This window comes from Cebus imitator, unplaced genomic scaffold, assembly GCF_001604975.1.
Source record: "Cebus imitator isolate Cc_AM_T3 unplaced genomic scaffold, Cebus_imitator-1.0 Scaffold29, whole genome shotgun sequence".
NCBI classification, from domain to species: domain Eukaryota; kingdom Metazoa; phylum Chordata; class Mammalia; order Primates; family Cebidae; genus Cebus; species Cebus imitator.
The window spans coordinates 8156455-8172405 of NW_016107344.1; the positions used below are offsets into that span (position 1 = coordinate 8156455).

Consider the following 15951-nt stretch of genomic DNA (forward strand, 5'->3'; position numbering starts at 1 on the left):
AAAAAAAAAAAAAAAAAAAACCACCGAACAATCTGTTGCCTACAAAACACACTTCACTGATAAAGAAACACAGACTGAAAATAAAGGGGTAGAAACAGATATTCCATGGAAGCAAAGAAAAGGAGTAGCTATCCTTGCATCAGAGAAGAATAGACTGCAAGACAAAAAATTTAAAAATAGACAAACAAGGTTATTATACAATGATAAAGGGGTCAATTAAGCAAGAGGATATATAACAATGGTAAGTAGATATGCACTGATACTGGAGCCCCAGATATATAAAGCAAAAATTATTAGAGCTAAAGATAGAAACAAACCCCAATACAATAACAGCTGGAAACTGTCAACCCATTTTCAGCATTGGATAGCTCTCCCAGAGAGAAAAATGACAAAGGAATACCAAACAATCTGCACAATAGACCAAGTAGATATTTACAGAACACTTCATCCAATGGCTGCAGAATACACATTCTTCTCCTCAGCACAGGCCTCATTACAAGGGATAGGCCATATGCTGAGCCACAAAACAAATGATAAAAAATACAAAAAAAATTTAAATAATATCAACTTTAACCACAATAAAATAAAATTAGAAACCGATAACAGGAATTTTGAAAACTATACAAACATGGAAATTAAACAATGTGCCGTAGAATGACCACTCAATGAAGAAATTAAAAAACAAACTGAAAAATTTCTCTGAACAAATGAAAACGGAAACACAACATACTAAAACCTATGGGATACAGCAAAACCAGTATTAAAAGGAAAGTTTATAGCAAAAGGGGCCTAATCAAAAAAACTAGAAAAACTTCAAATAAACAACTTAACATATGAAAAAAATGCTCAATATCGCTAACAATCAGGGAAAGGCAAATCAAAACCACAGTGCCATACCAGCTCACTCCTGCAAGAATGGCCACATCAAAAAATCAAAAAATAATAGATGTTGGTATGGATGTGGTGAAAAGAGAACACTTTTCCACTGTTGGTGGTAATGTAAACTAGTACAACCAACAACCACTACGGAAAACATTGGGTACAGTAACCACTGCTTGGGTGATACGTGCACCAAAATCTCAGAAATCACCACTAAAGAACTTAATGCATATAACCAAATACCACCTGTTCCCCTCAAACCCATTGAAACAAAAACATAATTAACAAAAATTTAAAAAAGAAATTCAAAAGGCCATTAGTGGCTACTATGAGCAACTATATGCCAATAAATTGGAAAACATAAAATTCCTAGATACATGCAACCTACCCAATATGAAACAAGAAGAAATCCAAAACCTGAACAGACCAATAACAAGTAATTAGATCGAAGGCATAACAAACAAAAAGTCTCCCAGCAAAAAAAATCCCAGGATCTGACGGCTTCACTGCTGAATTTTACCAAACATTTAAAGAAAAATCAATATCAATCTTACTGAAACTATTCTAAAAAACAGAGGAAGAGGGAATGCTTCTAAATTCATTCTTTGAAGCCAGTATTATCCTAACACCAAAACCAAAGACACATTAAAAAAAAAAAGAAACCTATAGGCCAGTAGCTCTGATGAACATTGAGGCAAATAACCAAACAAAAATACTAGAAAACTAAATTGAACAACACATTAAAGAGAGAATTCATCATCACCAAGTGGAATTTTTCCTAAGAATGCAAGGATAGTTCAACATATACAAATCAATAGATGTCATACGTCAGATCAGCAGAATGAAAAACAAAAACCATACGATCCTTTCCACTAATGCTGAAAAAGCATTTGATAAAATCATTCCTTCATGATAAAAACCCTAAAAAAGCAGGGGATAGAAGGAACATAATAAAACAATGAAAACCATATATAACAGATCTACAGCTAGTTATCATACTAAATGGGAACAACTGAAAGCCTTTCTCTAACAGCTTAAACACAAGAATGCCTACTTTCAGGCCGGGTGCAATGGCTCACGCCTGTAATCCCAGCACTTTGGGAGGCCGAGGCGGGTGGATCACGAGGTCAAGAGATCGAGACCATCCTGGTCAACATGGTGAAACCCCGTCTCTACTAAAAATACAAAAAATCAGCTGGGCATGGTGGCGCATGCCTGTAATCCCAGCTACTCAGGAGGCTGAGGCAGGAGAATTGCCTGAACCCAGGAGGCGGAGGTTGCGGTGAGCCGAGATCGCGCCATTGTCACTCCAGCCTGGGTAACAAGAGCGAAACTCCGTCTCAAAAAAAAAAAGAATGCCTACTTTCATCAGTGTTATTCAACATAGTAGTGGAACTCCCAGCTACAGCAATCAGTCAAGAGAAAGAAATAAGTGACATCCAAATTGGAAGGGAAAAGGTCAAATTATCCTTGTTTTCAGATGATAGGATCTTATACTTGGGAAAACATTAAGACTCTACCAAAAAACTATCAGAACTGATAAATTTAGTAAAGTTGCAAGATATAAATGAACACAAAAAATTCATAGCATTTTTATATGCCAACAGTGAACAATCTGAAAAAGAAATCAAGAAAGTCATCCCAAATATGATAGCTACCAATAAAATACCTAGGAATAAACTTAGCCAAAGAAGTGAAAGATCTCTACAATGAAAACTATAAAACACTGATGCAAAAAATTGAAGAGGACACTAAAAAATGAAAAAAAAAAAATTGATATTCATCAACTGGAAGAATCAATATTGTTAAAATGTCCATATAGGCAAAGCTATCTACAGATTCAATGCAATCCCTATGAAAATACCAATGACATTCTTCACAGTAGTAGAAAAAATAATCCTAAAATTTATATGGAACCACAAAACACCCAGAATAGCTAAAGCTATCCTGAGCAAAAAGAACAAAACTGGAGGAATCACATTACCTGACTTTATACTACAGAGCTATAGTAACAAAAACAGCATGGTACTGGCATAAAAACAGACACACAGACCAATGGAACAAAACAGAGATCCCAGAAGTAAATCAATACATCTACAGTGAATTCATTTTCCACAAACATGTCAAGAATATACCCTGGGAAAAAGACAGTCTGTTCAATAAATGGTACTGGGAAAACAGGACATCCACATGCAGAAGCAAGAAGCTAGATAAACTAGACCTCTATCTCTCACCATATACAAAACAATGGATTACAGACTTAAATCTAACGCCTCAAACTATGAAACTATGGGGGGGAAAAAAAACAACGACTGGGGAAACTCTAGGACACTGATTTGGGCAAAGATTTCTTAAATAATACTCCATAAACACAGGCAACCAAAGCAAAAATGGACAAACGGAATCACATCAAGTTAAAAAGGTTCTGCACAGCAAAGGAAACCATCAACAGAGTGAAGAGACAACTCACAAAATGGGAGAAAATATTTGCAAATTATCCATCTGACAAGGGATTAATAACCAGAATACATAAGGAGCTCAAACAACTTAATAAGAAACAACCTAATAATCTGATTAAAAAAATGAGCAAAAGGTCTGAACAGACATTTCTCAAAAGTATATACAGAGGCCGGGGGCGGTGGCTCACGCCTGTAATCCCAGCACTTTGGAACGCTGAGGCAGACATCATGACATCAGGAGTTCGAGACCAACCTGGCCAACATGGTGAAACCCAGTCTCTACTAAGAATACAAAAATTAGCCAGGCATGGTGGTGCACACCTGTAATCCTAGCTACTCAGGAGGCTGAGGCAGGAAAAAAAGAAAAAAAAGAAGACCTATAAATGGCCAACAGGTAATGACGAGGTGTTCAACATCACCGATCAGAGAAATGCAAATAAAAACTACCATGGGTTATCATCTCACACCAATTAAAATAGATTTTACCCAAGACAGACAATAACAAATGGTGGTGAGGCTGTGGAAAAAGGGAACCCCTTGTACATCGTTGGTGGGAATGTAAATTAGTACAGTCACTACAGAATGGTATGGAGGTTCTTTATAAAGCTAAAAAGAGATCTATCATATGATCCAGCAATCCCACTGCTAGGTATATACTCAAAAGAAAGGAAACCAATATATCAAAGCAATATCTGCACTCCCATATTTATTGCAGCACTATTCACAATAGCCGAGATTTGAAAGCAACCTAAGAGTCCATCAACAGATTAATGGATAAAGAATGTGTAGTTTAGCAGGCACAGTGGCTCACACCTGCAATCCCAACACTTTGGGAGGCCAAGGTGGGTGAATCACTTGAGGCCAGGAGTTTGCGACCAGCTTGGGCAACATGGTAAAACCCTGTTTCTATTAAAAATACAAAAATTAGCCAGGCATGGTGGCAGGCACCTGTGATCCCAGCTACTTGGGAGGCTGAGGCAGGAGAATCGCTTGAACCCGAAAGGCAGAGGTTGCAGTGAGCAGAGATCACACCACTGCACTCCAGCCTGGGCATCAGAGCGAGACTCTGTCTCAAACAAACAAAAAAACAGAAAGTGTAGTTCTTATACAGAATTGAGTACTATTCAAACATAAAAAAGAATAAGATCTTATCATTTGCAACAATATGGGTGGAATAAAAAAGAATAAGATCCTGTCATTTCCAACAATACAGGTGGAACCAAAAGTTATAATGTTAAATGAAAAGCCAGGTACAGAAAGATAAATTTCACATGTTCTCATTTATTTACTGGAGCTAAAAATTAAAACAACTCTGATAGAGACAGGGGGTAGAATGATGGTTACCAGAAGCTCGGAAGGGTAGCTGGGGGTCAGGGGGTGGAGGAGGAAAATAGGAATTGTTAATTGGTCCAAAAATATAGTTGGATAGAATAAGATCTAGCATGTGATAGCACATAGGGTTATTACATTCAACAATAACACCGTACATTTAAAAATAACTAAAATTGGATTGTAACACAAAGAAAGGATAAATGCTTGAGGTGATAGATACCTCATTTACCCTGATGTGATCACTATACACTGTATGCCTGTATCAAAATCTCAACATGCCCCATAAATAGAGACTTAGAATATACCCGCAAAAATTAAAAAATGAGAAACCCATAGATAACCTAGAATGACTAAAATTAAAAAGACTCACAAAACAGGCCGGGTTTGGTGGCTCATGCCTGTAATCCCAGCACTTTGGGAGGCTGAGGCAGGTGGATCACTTGCAGTCAGGAGTTCAAGACCAGCCTGGCCAACATGGTGAAACCCCATCTCTACTAAAGAAAAATAAAAAATTAAGAAAAAAGACTTACAATAATAAGCATTGGCAAAGATGAGAAGAAAACTCATATGCTGCTGGTAGAAATATAAATCAATATAATAATTTTTGAAATGGCTGATATTATAATTATCTGTTGAAGCTGAAGATAAACATAACCTAAGAATTGGCAATTTTTCTTCTACATAGACACCAAACAGAAATGCATGTATACATGAATCAAGAATCATGGACAACAATACTCAAAGCAGCATTATGTGTAACAAACCAACACAGTGGACAGGATATAGTATATTTGTATAATGAAACATTCAGTGAAACGGAATGAATCACAGCTACACATGACATAAATAAACCTCACAGACACAATGTTACATGAAAGAAACCAGTAAAAAGATGGTTACAAGATTCCATTTATATCAAATACAATAGTTTAAATTAGAGTCTGACATAGTTTGGATGTGTCCCCACCCAAATCTCATGTTGAAATATAATCCCCACTGTTGGAGGCGGTGCCTTGTGGAAGATGACTGGATCATGGCGGCAGATTCCCTCATGGATGGTTTAGCACCATCCCCTTGGTGCTGCCTTCATGACAGTGAGTTATCACTCTAATTGTTTAGAAGTGTGTGGCACCAGGCCGGGCGCAGTGGCTCACGCCTGTAATCCCAACACTTTGGGAGACAGAGGTGGGAGGATCATCTGAGTTTGGGAGTTCAAGACCAGTCTGACAAACATGGTGAAACCCGGCTCTACTAAAAATACAAAATTAGCTGGGCATAGTGGCACATGCCTGTAACCCCAGCTACTTGGGAGGCTGAGGTAGGAGAATCACTTGAACCCAGGAGGCAGAGGTTGAGGTAAGCAGAGATTGTGCCATTGCACTCCAGCCTGGGCAATAAGAGCAAAACTCCATCTCAAAAACAAAGCCAAACAAAACAAAGAAGTGTGTGCCACCTTTCCCCACCTCTCTTGCTCCTGCTCTGGCCATGTGACATGCCTGCTTCCACTTCTCCTTTTGCCATGACTGTAAGCCTCCCGAGGCCTCCCCAGAAGTCAAGCAGATGCCAGTACCATTTTTCCTGTAAAGCCTGCAGAACCATGAGCCAATTAAACCCCTTTTCTTTACAAATTACCTACTCTCAGGTGTATCTTCGTATCAATATGAGAATAGACTAATACAGAAAATTGGTACCAAGAGCTGATGCCTTGTTATGAAGATACCTGAGAATTTGGAAACAATTGGAACTGGGTAATGAGCAAAGGTTGGAAGAGTCTGGAAGGAAGATAAGGGAAGGTCTGCAAGTTCCTAGAGACTAGTTATATGGTTGCGACCAAAATGCTGATAGTGATACGGACAATGAAGTCGAGGCTGAGGAGGTCTCAGATGGAAATGGGGAACTCATTGGTACCTGGAGCAAAGGTCACGTGTGTTATGCTTTAGCAAAGAACTTGGCTGCACTGTGTCCATGTCCTAGGGATCTGAGGAAGCTTGGACTTGAAAGTGATAATTTAGGGTATCTGGTGGAAGAAATTTCTAAGCAGCAAAATGCTCAATATGTTGAACAGCTGCTTCTAACAGCATATACTCAGATGCATGAGCACAGAAATAACCTAAGGATGGAACTTAAAGGGGAAGCAGAGCACAAAAGTTTGAAAAATGTGCAACCTGTCCATGTGGTAGAAAATAAAAGCCCATTTTCAGAAAAAGAATTCAAGGGGGCTACAGAGCAACCACTTGCTAGAGAACCACTTGCTAGAAAATATTCCACATCTAAATAGGTGACAGGTGCTAATAGTCAAGACAATGTGTAGAAGGCCTAGACAGCACTTCAGAAATCTAACAGGCAGCCCTTCCCATTACAGGCTCTGAGGCCTAGGACAGAATAGTTTCATGGGCCAGGCCCAGGGCCCTGAAGCCCTCCACAGCCTTGGGACATTGCTCCTTGCAACCCAGCCATTCTAGCTCCAGCCATGACTCAGAGTGGCCCAGGTATAGCTTGGCTCACTGCTTCAGAGGGTGCAAGCCATAAGCCTTGGTGGCTTCCAATGGGTGTCAAGCCTGTGGGTGCACAGAGCACAAGGGCTAAGGCTTGGCTGCCTCCACCTAGATTTCAGAGGATATATGGAAAAGCCTGGATATCCAGGCAGAAGCCAGCTTCAGGGGTAGATGCCTCATGGAGAACCTCTACTAGGGCAGTGCACAGGGGAAATATGGGGTTGAAGCCCCAACACAAAGTCCTTACTGGGGCACTGCCTAATGGAGCTGTGAGAAAAGGGCCACCATCCTCCAACCCCAGATCCACTGATAGCTTGTACCCTGAGCCTGGAAAAGCTGCAGGCACTCAATGATGCCAGCCCATGAGAGCAGCCATGAGGGCTTAACCCTGCAAAGCCACAGGGGCAGAGCTGCTCAAAGCCTTGGGAGTACACCGCTTCCATCAGTGTGTCCTGGATGTGGGACACAGAGTTAAAGGAGATTGTTTTGGAGCTTTAAGATTTAATGACTGCCCTGCTGGGATGGAACTTGTATAAGGCCTGTAGCCCCTTTCATTTGGCTGATTTCCCCCTTTTGGGATGGGAATGTTTACTCAATATCTATAATCTCATTGTATCTTGGAAGTAAATAACTTATTTCAGATTTTACAGGCTCATCGGTGAAAGGGACTTGCCTCATCTCAGATAGAACTTTGGACTTCTGGGTTAATGCTGGAATGAGTTAAAACTTTGGGGGACTGTTGGGAAGGCATGATTATATGTTGCAATGTGACAAGAATACATGAGATCTGGGACGGGCCAGCAATGGAATGATACTTTGGATGTGTGTCCCCACCCAAATTTCATGTTGAAATGTAATTCCCAATGTTGGAATGCTGGAGGTGGGGCCTGGTGGGAACCGACTGAATCATGGGAGCAGATCCCTCAAGAATGGTTTAGCACCATACTCTTGGTGCTGTACTCACTATAGTGAGTGAATTCTTAAGAGTTCTGGTTACATAAAACGGCACCTCACTCTCTCCCTCTTGCTACTTTTGCCATGTGATGTGCCTGTTCCACTCTTTGCCTTCCACAGTGATTGTAATCTTCTGAGGCCTCCCCAGAAGCACATGCCACTATGTTTCCTATACAGTCTGCAGAACCATGAGCCAATTAAACCTCTTTTCTTTACAAATTATCTGCTCTCGGGTTTTTTGTTTGTTTGTTTTAAGATGGAGTTTCCCTCTGTCATCCTGACTGTGCAATCTTGGCTCACTGCCACCTCCACCTCTTGGGTTCAAGTGATTCTCTTGCCTTAGCCTTCTGAGCAGCTGGGATTACCGGAGCCCACCATAATGCCGTGTGAATTTTTGTATTTTTGGTAGAGATGGGGTTTCACTATGTTGGCCAGACTGGTCTTGAACTCCTGACTTCGAGTGCTCTGTCTGCCTCAGCCTCCCAAAGTACTGGGATTACAGACATGAGCCACCATGCCCAGCAAGTATTTCTTTATATCAGTTCAAGAATGGACTAACACAGAGTTTACCATAAAAGTGAGGATAGTAGTTATTGGAGGAGAGGGCAAGAGGGAGAGGTTAGTGATTGAAGAGCGGGCACAAGGGGGATTCTCTGGTACTGGCAATGATAGTTGCATGGATATTCTCTTTATGATACATTTTGCCTCTATAAATGTGGTTTACCCTTTTTTGTTAGATTTAATAATCAAAAGATTTAAAAAAGCATAAAAACAAACATGAAGAACTCATTTGAAAATAATCTGAAAGATACATAAATCATATGTTTTAAATAGTTGCTTTCTTAAAGGTTAAGAAAAAAAGAGAAGTCACTTTGTATTAGGTATTAGAAGTTTTTGTTTGTTTTCCCCCCATTGACTGTCTCTGTAAGCCCATGTTTTGGACAAGTGTTAAGATAAACTAACTTAAAGTTTTAGTATTCAAGGTTTGTTAGTGCCATATAAAAAGGGAAATATAATCACAAGCATTTAAATCAGAGAGTTTGTGCAAGAGAGAACAGGGTATGTTTTCAGTTGTCAATCTGGACAATTAAAAGGTAGAAAGGCGGTTAATTTGAATTTGAAAAAAGGTGGCCCTCTGGAAGCCTGGTGGCGGCAGCAGCAGCCCACCCTGGTCTCTGAGGTACTCTTGGAGTCACTTTTTCCTTTTCCTGAAGGACAACACATGGGCTCACAGCTGACCAGCTCCATCAGCCTGCTTCCTGTCTGAAGAATCCCAGTCATCTGACAGCCTTCTTTCTCTTCTTCCTGTCCAAGCTGGCTGTGTTTGTGCTAAGATGGTTGACTGGCTCTATCACGTACCTAATCTCTTCACAAAAGTCTAGCCACACTCTTAGCCCTGTCTCCAGAACATGGTATTCAGAGAGGCTGAGAATTTTCTAAATTCTCAAATGCTAGTTCCTTTTCTCTTAACAGGTCCTTCCACAATTTGCTCATTCCTCTCACATTATTAAGCAGCAAGCAGAAATCAGGCTGTACCTTTCACAATCTGCTTGGAAATTTCCTCAACAAACTATCCAAATTTGTTGTTTACGTATACTATTTTCCTTCCAACAGTAGAACATAATTCAGCCACAGTCTGTCACCTTCTTTTTTTTTTTTGTTGAGACAGTATTTCACTCTTGTTGCCCAGGCTGGAATGCAATGTCAAAATCTCAGCTCACTGCAACCTCTGCCTCCTGGGATCAAATGATTCTCTTGCCACAGCCACCCAAGTAGCTGGGATTACAGTCATGTGCCACCATGCCTGTCTAACTTTCTATTTTTAGTAGAGACGGGGTTTCTCCATGTTGGTCAGGCTGTTCTCAAACACCTAACAGCAGAAGTTCCACCCACCATGGCCTCCCATAGCGCTGGGATTACAGGCATAAGCCACCTTGCCCAGCCCAACTGGCCACTTTCTAACAAAGATCCCCTTTCTTTTAGTGTCCAATAAATGTTCCTCATTTCCATCTAGGTCTTCACTAAAAGTGCTTTTAACATTTATATTTTAGCAACATTCTAATCCTAATGGGAGTCTCAAAAACAACCTGAAGCTTTCTCTACAGATCTCTTCTTCCTGAGCCCTCACCAGAATTGCCTTTAACATTCACCATTCTATCAAGTTCCTCTTCAAGGAAATCTAGTCTTTTTCTATCAAGCACCTTAAAACTTTCCAGTCTCTATTCAATACCTAATTCCAAAGCCACATCCTCATTTCTAAGTATTTGCTACTGCAACACCCCACTTCCCAGTACCAAAACCTATATTAGATTTCTGGGGCTGCAACAAAATACCACATATTGGGTGGGTTAAAACAATAAAAATATATTTACAATGTGAAGGCCAAAGTCCCTAATGAAGGTGTTAGCTGGGTCATGCTCTCTGACAGCTCTAGGGGAGTATCCTTCCTTGCCTCTTTCTAGCTTCTGGTGGCCACAGAAAATTCTTAACTTTCCTTGGCTATTTGTGTCCAAATTTCTCTTGTCCTATAAGGCCATCAAGCATTGGGTTAGGATCTACCCTAATCCAGGGTGACCTCATCTTAATTTGATTATATCGGCAAAGGCATTATTTCTAAATAAGGTCATATTCATTAGGACCACAGGTTAGGACTTGAACATATCTTTTCTGGAGCAGGCACAATTTTACTCACCACATAGCACAATTCTAAAAACAGAGACTTCTGGGAACATATAACATGGTCCATGGTAGTAGTAATTTCTGTGATATGAACACACGCTATTTAGCTCCTGGTCTTCTGGTGGTGTTGGATGTTAGTTTAACCTTGTTTAACCAGGATGTTCCCCATAACTTCATTAATATTTTCTAAATAGAAGCATCTTTATTTAGAATGAACTAATAGGAATCTCTAACCTTTAGTGCTTCAGTAGCCTTGCGAAGCTCCTTAATAACCGATGATAAAGCTTCTGGGTTAATTCCTTGTTCACAAAGCCGTACACAAATAGACAGAGTTTCCATATCTAAGCCAGTATTCAAAATTCTTGAAATCTCAAGCAGAACTGAAAAAAGATATAAAGAAAACTTAAAAAAAAAAAAAAAAAAAAAAAAAAAAAAAAAAAAAAAAAAAAAAAAAAAAAAAAAAAAAAAAAAAAAAAAAAAACTTACGGCATTGAAAAATATGCACATAGTACTTTTATTAATTTATATGCACAATACCAGGGAATTAGCACAGCATCCCAGGTTTTGGAAATATGCATGTAATACTGTCTTGCCTTTACTTTATCTTAGAAACTTAAATATAAACTTACAACTTCACATCACAGAACTGCCTTTTCCATCTTGGTATATATTCTAGCACTCATTTAGCATCTATCTAACACACATCCACCACACTTAGGATAATTCTGAACACTTTCTTATTTTTTATTATTCTTTTAAAATGCAGTTTAATTAGTTGCATATCATTCCATTTGATGGAAATACTATGTTTAACTACTCTGTTAGGCGTTAGGCTGCTCTCATGTTTCCCACATTAAATAATATTAAGAATCTGTACATACTAAATTTTATTTCATTAGGATTAATTTCTAGAAACAGAACTGCTCAGTCAGTAATATACATATTTAACTTGCTGAATTGACATTAATTAGGCAAAAAAAGAGAAAAAAGTACATATTTAAGACTTTAAAAGTGTTTAGAAACTTTTGTAACAATTTGACAGCGTAATCATGTCTGTTGAATCTAATAATAAAAATGAAACCTTATATTTTTTAAACTTCATTTGTATAGTACTGCATTTTATTGTAGTTGATAGAAGTCTTTGCCTTTAATATGAGAAGCACTAACAGAGAAACTTGGTTTCCAATGTGATTTTCCAAGAATCCTTTCCATTACAGGTTTGTAAGTACATTGGTTCCATTGAATTTTACGATTGCTTCGCAGAGTGTTTAGAATATTTTAAGTCAACTGTCAACATATTATCTATTGTTTCCTGTATCATTTCCCCTTTGCATTAAGCTTAGAAATTTATTCCCCATGCAAAGATTATATCCACCAGTATTCTCTTCCAGCACTTGAAAGTTTACTTCCCAATACCCCGCAATAAGTATTTATCTCCCTGGAGTTTGGGTGGAAAATAGGATCTAACTTTTCCTCCCAGAAATGAGCCAGTTGCCCCAGTAAAATTTATTGAATGACCTAAGCTTTCCCCACCCAGTGGAGATGCCACCTTTATTCATAGTAAATTCTCATATACCTACAAATTGGTTACATGTCTACCTTTTGTTAGGGCAACCATTTAATTACTATTTATATCTATCGCATTGGGTAGGATAAAGATTCCATTGTCACCTTTCATTTATGTAAGCCCTTTTATTCTTTGGGTAAAGTTAAAATGTCTAGGCCCACTGCAAATGACAACATTTAACATCGATTACACGCTCATATACAGGTGGATATGAGTAAAAAGGAGACAAAGAAGCCTACAAGGGAAATGATATCTGATATGATATAATATGAAAAATAATTGATCAACCAGGATTTTCTTTTACCTGGTTGTCTTACTCTAATATTCACAACTCTAGGAGGTATGGTTTTATTTTACAGAAAAAAAGCCAAACAAGCTCAATGATGTTTAAGTATCTAGTCCAAGCTCAACACAGGGGAATAAAGTGGCAGAACCGACATTAAAGGGTGGAGAGAGGGAAACCTCAAGACACTAATTTAGTGTTCTGCCACGCTTGTGTAGGCTTCACTCGCACGTGCCTCCGGACCGAAAACAGGCGACACGCACAGCACTTGAGCACTGGCGTCACCCGCTTCAAGAGGAAACTAGGACAATTCTGAACTTGTTCATTCGCAGGATATTAACGGCGCCTACAGAAGTGCCAAGGACAGGTGGCATAGCGGTGATCAAACACCTGGCTCCGGTCCGCGCCGGGATCCCAGCCTTGGGGACCGCCGAAGCGCCCCGCACGGCACGCGCGAGGGAACTGGGTGGGGCGAGGCGCGCAGAAGGGAACGGGTAACTACGGAGGGTAGGCGTGGCGCGTTGGGCCGTCACTGCAGGAGAGCGGGCGGGTCGCGCGGACCGGGGACGCTGGATAGAGGGGGCGCGGCCTTCCGGGTCGGGCGCGAGAGGGACGCGGTGCGCAACGGGCTGACGAGGGGGCCGGAACGCCTAGTGCGCACGACAAACTACGCAACGGCGGAGACAACTCTCAAGGGATAAGGCCATCCGTCCTACAGCCCTGGCAGGTCTCTTCCAAAGATCTCTGAAGATGCTGTTCGGGGCAGGAGGAGGCCCTAGAGTCCTCCCCAGGCTCAGCTCCGCCTGGGAGCCTCGGCTCTGGGAAGGCAGGCAAGGTAATGGGAGCGCAACGGGCACTCACCGTCCATGGTCTCCCGCACCGCATTTAGATTCGCCGCCGCGGCAGCCGCCGCCGACCCAGCGCCGCTGCTACTCGCCATGACTGAGGCCGAGGGAGGCGGGAAAAAGGACCTGACCCGGAACTGGAGCGCCTTCCTCTCTGCGGGGCAATCACACCGCGCGTCCCAGCTCACGCCGGGCAGGCTCCGCCCTCGCGCTTGCCGCCGGCGTGAGGCTGCGTTGATTTGAATTTGGAGCCTCGTTCCTCTGCGCGGAACGTGGAGCGAGGAGTTGCTATTCGAATTTCCTAAGCGGCCTCCGTGCGATTGGCTGGTTCGCGGACGGCGGGGCGACGCGATTGGCCAGTCCTTCACAAGCCCCGTGCCCTGGTTGGCCCAAGACAGCGCGGAAGCGGGGAGTTAAAGAGTCTGTGCCTGTCGTGGAAGCTGGCTTGGTCCACGGGAGCTCCCTGGAGAAAGTATTGGGGGCTTCCTTTTGTATGCACCGGTAGGTACGTTCTTTGTGGTCCCTGCCCTTCCCTCCTGTCTGAATGGAGAACTTTCTTTTTCCGGCTCCACACTTGCCTGCCCGCTCGCCCCTGGTGAATGGGAGCAGTCAGGAAGTAGGTGTGGAAGAGAGGGGCACCAGAAAGAGTGGCCGCGTAGGGTTGTGCGTGGGTGACACCTTCTCCGCGCTCCACCCGAGGAAACCGGCTGCAATTCAACCTTCCAGAAGTAGAGTATTCTTCTCCACCTCCCCCCCAAGTTGTAGCCTCTATAGCTTCCTTCGATCGGAAGCAATGCAGTCTCTTTTTCTGTGTTGGGTGGGGGTGGTCTTGGCGAAAGGAGGATTTTGGAGGAAAGCGCACCCAAGGCAGTTAATTTCCTAGCTCCTGTCAATCATACTTCTCTGGCTAGGACTCAGCACAAGCTTCCTCATCTCTTACCTCCTTGCTACAAACAACTGTTTAATAGCAGCTGTAGTTGGATAGGGTATCCGAAGGATGTTCACATTGTTGACACATGAGATGATGAATTAAAAAAAATATATAGATGTAAGTCCTTCAGTTGAGAAGAGATCTTGCCTGTTGTAACCTTTAGTTGCCTCAGAGGCAGATGTGAACTCATTCATATTTGGTTGACTGCTACGTATAAGCCACTTCACGTCTCTGAGCTTATTAATTCTTTCGCAAAATAATACCACTAATAACTTACTGCTGTACCTTCCAAGGTTATTTTGAGGATCACTTGAGAAAATTTGTGATACTTTTTTTGTAAGCTCTAACATAGCCTCAAGAGTGTTAGGCTTTGAGTTGTTTTTGTGACACATGTGTTTGTCGAATACATTTTAATAGTTTAATATCTATAGGACTTGGTAATTTTAACATGCATACTCGATTTCTTTTTAGTTTCCTGTCTGTGCTATGGGAGATGTCAAGGAGTCAAAAATGCAAATAACACCAGAAACTCCAGGAAGGATCCCTGTTTTAAATCCTTTTGAAAGTCCTAGTGATTATTCTAATCTCCATGAACAAACTCTCGCCAGTCCTTCTGTTTTTAAATCAACAAAAATACCAGTAAGTTATTCCTGACTAGTGTTTACAGCTAATTTGAAATGTAAATAGTTACAAATAATTTTAAATGTAAACATCTTTCTTTACAAGGTAAGGAGGAAATACATTATGGAGCATGTATAGCTGCAATATACTTTTAAAAATTTTAGTGTTCATTATAATATAATGGTTAGGTTAGTAAGCTAGAAGATTTTTTTTTAAATTTTTTTAAGTTCAAGAACAATATATGTTAGCTTCCTGCAGTTGTGGTTGTAGCTGCTAATACATTAGAGAAGAAGCTACATCATCTAATTTTCTGTTTTTATTTGGCAAACATTATTTGAGTGTTCTTATATGTCAGATACAGTGCTAAGCACAGGGATTACACTGTGAACAAGTTAGGATCATTAGACACAAATCTGTAAGGAGATTATATTCCAGTGTAGGGGTCAGCAAATTTTCTGTTAGGGGCCAGACAGTAAATACTTAAGCTTTATAGGTCATTTGGTCACTGTCACAACTACTCACTTCTGTCTTGTATCACAAAAGCAGCCATAGGCAGTGTGTAAAGAGATAATGTTACTATGTTCCAATACAGCTTTATTTATGAACACATTGGAATTTCATATAGTTTTCACATGTCACAAAATATTATATTTTTTTGTTTTTTCCCAACCATTTAAAACTGTCAAAATAATTCTTAGCTTGCCATCTATTATAAAAAGAAACTAAACCCTATTTTAATGTGTTAGACACAACCAGATGAGTAATGTCAAGACAGTGTGATAGGTGCTGTGATTAGTGCTTAGCACAATAGTAATATGAAGGAAAAGCATTCTTCATGATATTAGAAAAGACTTCATCACTTTATCTATTTTTTTTTTTTTTTTTTTTGGAGATTTGGGTAGCTTT

The 15951-nt window shown here is 40.6% G+C and overlaps 2 protein-coding genes across 9 annotated transcripts in view; one reads left to right on the plus strand and one right to left on the minus strand.

The window, feature by feature from the left end:
- MZT1 (mitotic spindle organizing protein 1) overlaps window positions 1-13844 on the minus strand; it is a 22940-nt gene extending 9096 nt beyond the window's left edge. Inside the window, exons 1-2 of the mRNA XM_017523626.2 lie at window positions 13510-13844; window positions 11033-11178 (exon numbers count right to left, since the gene is read on the minus strand). Of these exons, the coding sequence (XP_017379115.1) occupies window positions 11033-11178; window positions 13510-13588 (225 nt within the window). The 5' untranslated portion in view covers window positions 13589-13844. The remainder of the gene's footprint in view (window positions 1-11032; window positions 11179-13509) is intronic.
- BORA (BORA aurora kinase A activator) overlaps window positions 13735-15951 on the plus strand; it is a 31363-nt gene continuing 29146 nt past the window's right edge. For 2 of the 8 annotated variants that reach the window (XM_017523622.2, XM_037736791.1), the window contains exons 1-2: window positions 13752-13994; window positions 14896-15063. In XM_017523622.2, coding sequence (XP_017379111.1) covers window positions 15014-15063 — 50 coding nt within the window. In that variant the 5' untranslated portion in view covers window positions 13752-13994; window positions 14896-15013. Of the gene's footprint in view, window positions 13999-14895; window positions 15064-15951 lie in introns of all 8 variants that reach the window. The other 6 variants (XM_017523620.2, XM_017523621.2, XM_037736790.1 and 3 more) reach the window with 6 other exon arrangements.